The sequence below is a fragment of the Alternaria alternata genome (genome assembly GCF_001642055.1).
Source record: "Alternaria alternata strain SRC1lrK2f unplaced genomic scaffold CC77scaffold_32, whole genome shotgun sequence".
NCBI lineage: Eukaryota > Fungi > Ascomycota > Dothideomycetes > Pleosporales > Pleosporaceae > Alternaria > Alternaria alternata.
Window position 1 is genome coordinate 240,094 of NW_017306221.1, and position 7,963 is coordinate 248,056.

Consider the following 7,963-nt stretch of genomic DNA (forward strand, 5'->3'; position numbering starts at 1 on the left):
GGATTTTGACCCTCAGTATCGCGTATCAATCGCCAACTTGAACATGCAATCTTATTTTCGCTTCCGGCTGTAAACTGTCAAGAGCATGAGCAATAAACGTTGGCACGAATACAGCATTACGCTGCACTATCCTCGTCTGAAAGGATTCCGGAACCAACGGCGTACCCTACCCCATGTTTTATGCTTTCGGTCTTCTTTGGCGGCCTCTTGTACTGGGGTTGCCTTCGCTACATCTCCAGATATCACCTTGTCTCCTACTGCGTTCGACACGATATCGCCAGGAGGTAACCTGCTCTGTGGGTTCACGTTCTTCAGCGGCGGTATTGCGCGCGATTGGGTAAGATGAGAAGCTGTATGGCTTACTTGTAACGGCGATGCGCCATATAGTGTCGAATTGGTGGGAAAAGATGATGGAGCTGTTACTGGTCTGGCATCTCCATGCAAGGCGTTAACTCGCTTGAGACTACAGTTCCTGAATATCGGCACAGATGACACATCTTGCGGGCCCTGAGCGTCGGCATGTTCAACATCGCTCCATTCTGGTACCAAGCTCAAATCGTCACTAGACCTCCAGGCAGCGTTCTTGCGAGATCTCGGTATAGAATCGTCACTGAAACGCCAACCAATGTTGTGTGGTACGCTACTCCTGCGGTGATGCCGAATCACAGGTCGACTGGTGACGTCTCGGGGCGCTTCCGTACCAAGAATCACTGTTGCGTACAATCTTTGATTATCATCGTCGCTGGATTCTGAGTCGCCTTCGCTCGACGACTCCTCTCCAAGAAGGGTCGATAGTTGTGCGTCATTTTGTGCTGGAAGGCTTGTTCGTAGCATTACTAGCCATTCATTTCGTAACTCATCATACGCGCAACATAATCTTCGCAGTTTCGTGCTTGAATCGCCAAACGAATACCGCTGGTGTTGTCGGCCGAACACTACGCCCTCATTCCGAAGAAGTTTTTTCAAGGTACGTAAACCAGCCCATAGTTGCGCATTCTTACCTCCACTGTCAGACGGTTCGTAGGTCTCAATGAAGAAAGAATTCCACTGATCATCGTATAATGGACCGAGACGTATCATGGCTTCAAACTCCTTGGGTGAAGATGGGTTCCCATAGGTCAGCATCTCTCCCTGGTCGGAAAATGTAGCGCCCATCTGCTGCAAACGACCACGCAGATGCAAGATCTGCGAGAGCTCCTCCAGAATCGTTTTGCGCTGGATAGTGTCAACAGACTCACGTGATAGATTACATCCCTGTTGTGCGCCATAAATGCTCAGGAGGTTCTCCATCGATGCATGGGATGTCTTTTGAGGCGTGCTCGTAAGTAAGGCTAGGGCTTCTTCATGGGCTTGCATGATGGATTGGTCGTGGAGAGGCATGTGTGTATCAAAGGCGGAGCGACGTACTCTTGGAGCTTGGACTGGTTGAAATTATTCCGGCTGTCAGTTGCTTGGTGAGGAGGAATCCGTTGCGGCTGAGAATAGACAGGTCGCTATTTGAAAGCTGCCGAGTATGCGCCTGCAGCGTTGGCATTTTCACCAAGGAGTAGTACCTTGTGGTCGCAACCAGAAGAAATGTATTGAGTGAATAGTTTCATTCTGACATATAGTCACAGCTGCAAAATTGGTAGCCTGCAACTACTTCTCTTCGGGTACTAGGAATGGTGAATAGTGCTGTTCAGGATAGATGATTGCATAAGTGGTCATCACTCTACTCTAACAACCGCACAATGTCCTCCTGTCCTAATTCGCGAGCAAAATCCAAAGCCGTCAACCCCACCCTGTTCCTGTACTCCTTATCCGCGCCTTTCTCTAAGAGAAATGAGACTGCCTTAGTACGGTGGTCCTTAACAGCACAATGTAGCGCGGAGCCCCAACCTTTGTCCCGTCGGTGCGCAGGAATTGTCTCCAAGTCTCCATACAGATGTGCATTGACATCAGCGCCGCGATCTAGCAACTGCTGCATAATGTCAATGTTGCCGTTTCTGGCAGCATTAAGGAGTGCCTTGGGCGCCTTTTCCAGCGATGCGTCATGTGCTAATAATAGCGCTGCCATATGCCTATCACCGTTCATACAGGCCAATTCTAGTGGGTTGTTGCTCGTCTGAGTACCCTCGTCCACCTCGGCGCCTTTTGATAATAGATGCGCAGCAATTTTTAGGGCAGCTGTATCGCCATCGGGATATTCTGGGCCTGTCTCCGTCATACTGACAAGGTGTCTGTTTACCTTTCAGTTATTTCTGCGCGCCAAACGGTGTCGAGAAGGGTAGCGAAAGGCTTACACGAGAGCGCTGCCAATATGGTCAAAGTGCTCGTTGACATCCCAACCGTGCGCTAGCGCCACATCGATGGCTTTCGTATTCCACCCGTTTTCCTCACGTGCCCCTTCTGAGACGTACATGATGGTGCTATCACCCCACCTAGCACCACGCTTGAAAAGCTCCTCGGCTATATCGAACTGGGCTAGCTCTAATGCTGTGCTGAGGGCCTCGGTCAATCCCTGACCCCGGTGCAAAGCATTAGGACCTTCGGCCTCGCGTGTCGACAGCATATCTTGTAGGATAGCGATGTCGTTAGACTCGATAGCGGCAAGCATTTGCGTATTGAAGTTATCGTCGTTATCAGTCATTGCTTGAGTGATGTGGAGGAAATCGAGTATTGCGGGCTTGGCAAATGGGATCAAGCTGGCAAAATGGTAATGGGTTGGAGGGAAGAAGTCGAAGGCGGGAAGTCTTGTTAAGACGCGGTCTCTTTAGTGTCGCGCAGTCAGGTCGTATAAGGCGTACCATAGTCACAGCCCCAGCTCTGGCTGCCATCCCGGATGGCAAGCCTTGGCGGGATGTCAGATCGCATGATCAGCGCCCCGCACTGATCCTTTTCTTCTGATGTGAACACCCGATAGTCTCTTACCATGCGACCTGCGTCAAGGAGGAACACTTCCTTGTTACATTGTAACAATAAAGAGGGTTGCTGGCCTACCTAATCAACATACTTCGATAAGCTTCGCTAGGTCCTTCAGTTTAAGCGGCTTGCTTAAGAACATATCAAAGCCACTACCAATTGCCTCAGCTCGCGCAGCCTCCGACTGTAAAGCAGTCACAGCGATTATCTTGGACGCCATTAAACGATGCTTTTTCTCGTAAATGCGGATCCGCTGAACGGCTTCATAACCGTCCATGACAGGCATGTTGATGTCCATAATGATTATATTTGGCATACCGGTTCTTACTGTGCGAACGTTTTGCGCCTCGTTGCTGTTACACGAGCTGAGATTTCTGTGAGCGTTCTCGAAGGCGTCAAGAGCAAGCTGTCCGTTTTCCGCGAGGATATGCGAGTACTTGTACTTCTTAGCGAATGTAGAGAGAAGCCTGAGATTGATGTTGTTATCATCGACAAGTAGTAAGATTGGAATTTGGGTGAGAAGTCCAAGTGCAGATGTGACTTCGGTTGAAGGGGTACCCGGTCCCGGAATCTGTGCAGACTGTGAGTCCAGATCAGCCTGGGGGGCCGATGTGCGACGGCTCGATGAGGAGAAAAGCTGAGCTTCTGCTGGCGATGATTGTACTGGAAGCACATGTGCTGACTTATAAGTCGACCACGTTGAATCAGCCCAGCCCTGCTCTACGAAAGTGATATCAGTCGTCGCCCATACTGGAGCAAACGATGGTAGTTGAGGTTGACTGTTAGTTCCGATGTCACGTAGTGCCACACCGTCTGCTAAGCTCTCCCTTCTAGACTCTTGATAAACTTCTACCATGTCCAATCCTGCCATCTTACGCTTCTCGTGCTGACGTAAAACGGACGAGATCGCTTGACTGATCTGTTTGATGCCACATGGTAGAGCAATATGTTCCATGGTTACATAAGACCGGAGATCGTCCGTTGTCCACAAGTCTCGTAGTATCCGTGCACTTGGATTGTGGTTGCATATAACAAGCACGGGTGCAAGACCGTCGGCACTCTTTGCATGGCGATCATCCGCAGCACTGCTGTTTCGTAGTGTCGCAAGGCATCCAGCTAGTTCAGCTTCCATGACGATTATCAGGTCGTATGAACTGACGCTTTGCCACTTGCATCGCTCGGATTGTACGCCCATGAACTTGAGATTGTTTTCGACAGAAGCGATCGCCAATGAAGATAGTGCTGTCGTCGGAGAGTTCTCAAGATCTGCTGAGACGTCTGTCCCTGTGACAAGACCGACCTTTAGAACTCCAAAGACATTTGGGGAAGTAACAATTTCCTTGTCCCAAGAGTCACTGCGATGCGAACTGTTCTGGCTATGCTCTAACGGCACAAGTACAGTGACACAAGTGCCTGTGCCCTTTCCATTGCTTACGACTTCAATCTTGCCACCCATTGCATATACTATCCGCGAGACCATGTGCAGACCAAGACCTAAACCATCGGACAACGTATCTTCTTGAGAAAAGTCATGGAAAAGACGATCGCTCTGAAACTGCTTCGACATGCCTATACCAGTGTCGGAGACAGTAAGCAAAGCATTGAAGCGCCGACGTGATCCTGGCTTGGGCTCTTGCTTTAGAGAGACCCGAATGAAACCGGAAGGTGTGTACTTGAGTGCGTTGGTGACGAGGTTTATGCAAATCCGCTTCCAGCCGCCTGTCGCTAAGCTGCATGTCCAAGCCTTGCCGTCAGAACGATCAATGTCAAGAATGACCGATGGGTGAGTGTGCTTGTGGACTCTTTGACCATAGTAAAATGAGTATATAGAGGATACGATGGTGTCTTCGGTTAGAGCATCTAGTGCGACGCTCTTTTGTAGTGCTTCTAGATCATCGGCAGAAGAACTTCCGGTGGATGGTAAAAACTTCCGACTGATTGTTGAGCTCTTGACAGAACCCTTTCTCAATCGCTGACTCTTGATATTTGCGAAATCAAGCAGGTGCTCGATGATTTCAAGCAACGTGCGACCGCATGAATCTATTTGTTCGAGAAACGTCATTGCTGTATCATCTAGCCCGCGATCCGACAATAACTCGCATGATCCAAGAATACCATGCAGCGGAGAGCGGAGCTCATGAGATATGCTTGAAATGAAGTCTGACTTTGCTTTGTCGGTTCCGACCACTTCAAGACGTTTGGTTTCGGCAACGATGATGTCACAGAAGGCAGCAACGAATTGCATCTCTGTTTCTTTGACAATAGTCCTGAACGGATCAAGAGTCCAGTACAGACCCGCAACTACCCACCGTTTTCGCGTATAATCCCAAATGCCACTGAGTGCTATGCATCGCGCCCCGGGGAATGCCGCTTGCAAAATCTCTCCGTCACTCTTTCGATCTCTACGGATGGCTTTACGTTGCTTAACACTCGGTGATAGCGCTGCAGCAGCGTCGATACCGGCGCCAGATTCGTCTGAAGAAAAGCCATCTTCCGAATGTGTTTTGAGGCCTTCGTCAAAAGTCCAGATTTTTCCGTGCGGATTACGATTCATAAGCTTACGTAAGAACACTTCCGTCAACTTTTTGGGAGGCAGGTTTTTGGGATGATTCATCTCCAGCATATCGTTACGCACAGTTTGTGCACAACCCAACACCTGGCAGACTCTTGCGCGCTTGACTCGTGGCTCAGCTGCAGACTCTGAATGTGAAAAGGTGCCTGTCGAATCGCCGCTCTCAGCAGTACTGCCTTCGACAGATTCAGCATTCTGGTCGTTGCTCAACCCGCCAAATACTCGAACAGACGTGTCAAGAAAGGCAACTCCATCAATGTTGAGCGATTGACAAAGAATTTCAGCAGCACGTTGATACGTACTCTTTGAACCGTCGGCACTCTCTCGCGGACGAGGCGGTGGACGAACCGTCGAGTTTTCCATCGGAGAAGCAGTAAAACTTGGTACACTTCCAGAATCTGTCCGCACCAATCGATCGGGTAAACCATGTTTCTGATAGTTTGCGGAAGGGATTCCGCTGCAGTCGCCTGATTGTCGTAGAGAAACAGCATCCTTTTCAAGTATTTCAGCGTGGCCTGTCAGTGGGCTTGGTTGATGCTGAATAACAAAGTAATCCGCTAACGACTGCGGAGATGGCGTGGCGGGCGTTCCCGTAGCATCAACCAATGCATCGGGCAGGCGATACTCAACAGCGTGGGGATTTTGGGCTTCTACACCAACCTCTTTCGGAGGTGTATTGGTTGCTGACGGCGCTGTACGACCCGCATCCGAAGCCCCACCACGCACAAAGTCTCCAAGTCCACCCACCATACGATTGGTTTGCTGTCGCTCGGCAAGAGCACGCACAGCCTCGAGATGGGTCATGACCGTTTTCGACATGTCGCGCAGAAAGATGAGATCCTTGTCCGAAACCCCATCTCGAACCTTGTCGTCGAGGATGCAGTATGCGCCAATATTGATGCCAGATGGCGTAGTTATGGGCACACCGGCATAGAAACGACCATTGGGAAATCTAGTAACGTATGGTCTCGTAGATAGGTCCGGGTGCTTGGTCAGGTCATTTACTACGAACGCGCTTTTCTTGATGTCGCTATCTGCAGCAGCGGAGATAGGAAATGATGGAAGATTGACGGTAGTCTCGCAACAGGCAACATCGCGAGGAATAACAGAGTGGCCCATCCAGACCTCATCTCCGGGTTCGTGTATCGTATCATCTTCGAGCGATAGCGTTTGCGTCGCCTCAGCCATGATGTAGGCGTGATTGACATCAAAAAAGAAAATCAAACAACGGCGAGCCCTCAGCCTTAGAGCACCTAGCTGGCAGAAGGCTGTAAGAATTTTATCGGGACATGAGACAGCTTTGTGTTTGGCTCTGGCGTCAGGATTGCGGACGTCGCAGTATTGAGGACCATAATCAGACATCTCTCGGAATGGGCCATAGTATCTTAATAGCACTATTAGCGCCGTCAAAGAAGAATTGTTAAACGGACATTCGACCCAAAGGATGATTGGATGCCTACCGGTAAAATTGCTGCTCCCGCTTGTTCTCGCCACGAACGGCTTTCCGAGACTCCCACGTGCGACCTGGCTTGAGGCAAGCACGTACAGGCAGTACGTTGTCCATGACGGTACCGACAGGATGGAATGTGCTTGCGCTCCGCAGGTGTTCTCGATACGATGGTAGTCCAGAGTATGGTGCTGGGCGAGAATGTTGTACGTGGCGACAGAAGTGAGGGTTCCAATCTGCCACTAGTGTTCGTGTTTCCGCATGGCTCCTCCGCGGCAACGACGGATGGCGCTCAGCTTTGTGGAAAACGACGCGACGAGGCAGCGGAGCTGCCGGCCACGAATGAGTGACGATGAAAAAAGCGGGGCCTCGCTACCCTGCTGGCGCTCAGCTTTGCGCTAGCAAGGTTGTAACTCGCGCCCATCTTATCATGCAATTTCGGCATGCGTTAGTGAAGTTTATTACTTGCCCGAACCAGCGCTCTAAAGCTTTTCATCACGTACGGATTCAGGCGTAACTTCATGTTCGATGAGTGGCCACAGATCGCGAACGTTGCCCCACCATATTTACTTTGATCTTCGGCAGCGAACCGGTCGTGGCTCTAAGCGTGCTCCAGTTCATGCATCGCATAGGCCCGCATCTCAGCCTTGTAATGCACAAGCGAGTACATCTGCAGCACTGCAAACTAACGTCTATCCCTGGGTAGCAGGACACCCTGCGTGACGAGACGCCACAGATACTCCCCAACACAAAAACCTCAACAACAAGTCAGAAGAATAGATATTCTTAGAATTGTAGCCTTGATCTATAAAGTCTATTCTCTCCTAACGTCTTTTAGAAAATAGTTTAGCTTACCGTGCAATACGTTAGTTTCTTATGAGCGTTACGCGACCGCCTCGCTGTGGCAAGCAGTAGATGCGTTGAGAGCTTATGTATCTTATTAAAAATCAGTCAACTTGTGGATTGTTATACTAACATTCTATCCAGAGCACTACGCTTGAGCTCGGGAGGTTGTCGTGCGTCTGTGCTGAATGTAAGACCAC

The 7,963-nt window shown here is 50.0% G+C and overlaps 3 protein-coding genes across 3 annotated transcripts; all 3 read right to left on the bottom strand.

Moving 5' to 3' along the window:
- Nucleotides 1-126: 126 nt before the first annotated feature.
- CC77DRAFT_1082713 (hypothetical protein) lies at nucleotides 127-1,545 on the bottom strand (the record flags this gene model as incomplete). Its single annotated transcript, XM_018529370.1, has 2 exons — nucleotides 1,002-1,545; nucleotides 127-812 (listed from the first exon to the last, which is right to left on the bottom strand). Exons 1-2 carry the CDS (start codon nucleotides 1,378-1,380, stop codon nucleotides 127-129), a joined length of 1,065 nt encoding a protein of 354 aa, XP_018379883.1. The 5' UTR covers nucleotides 1,381-1,545.
- CC77DRAFT_566669 (ankyrin) lies at nucleotides 1,546-2,847 on the bottom strand. The gene is made up of 2 exons (XM_018532227.1): nucleotides 2,283-2,847; nucleotides 1,546-2,219 (listed from the first exon to the last, which is right to left on the bottom strand). Exons 1-2 carry the CDS (start codon nucleotides 2,627-2,629, stop codon nucleotides 1,712-1,714), a joined length of 855 nt encoding a protein of 284 aa, XP_018379884.1. The 5' UTR covers nucleotides 2,630-2,847; the 3' UTR covers nucleotides 1,546-1,711.
- CC77DRAFT_566672 (hypothetical protein) lies at nucleotides 2,807-7,221 on the bottom strand. Its single transcript, XM_018532229.1, has 2 exons — nucleotides 6,934-7,221; nucleotides 2,807-6,857 (listed from the first exon to the last, which is right to left on the bottom strand). Exons 1-2 carry the CDS (start codon nucleotides 7,035-7,037, stop codon nucleotides 2,984-2,986), a joined length of 3,978 nt encoding a protein of 1,325 aa, XP_018379885.1. The 5' UTR covers nucleotides 7,038-7,221; the 3' UTR covers nucleotides 2,807-2,983.
- Nucleotides 7,222-7,963: the final 742 nt, after the last annotated feature.

What these genes read in the sequence shown, in the direction of transcription:
- CC77DRAFT_566669 (XM_018532227.1), bottom strand. Translation starts at nt 2,629, where the DNA reads ATGACTGATAACGACGATAACTTCAATACGCAAATGCTTGCCGCTATC. An exon ending in CATATTGGCAGCGCTCTCGT is followed by an intron (nt 2,220 to 2,282) that starts GTAAGCCTTTCG and finishes AAAGGTAAACAG; the next exon opens with ACACCTTGTCAGTATGACGG.
- CC77DRAFT_566672 (XM_018532229.1), bottom strand. Translation starts at nt 7,037, where the DNA reads ATGGACAACGTACTGCCTGTACGTGCTTGCCTCAAGCCAGGTCGCACG. An exon ending in CGGGAGCAGCAATTTTACCG is followed by an intron (nt 6,858 to 6,933) that starts GTAGGCATCCAA and finishes AGTGCTATTAAG; the next exon opens with ATACTATGGCCCATTCCGAG.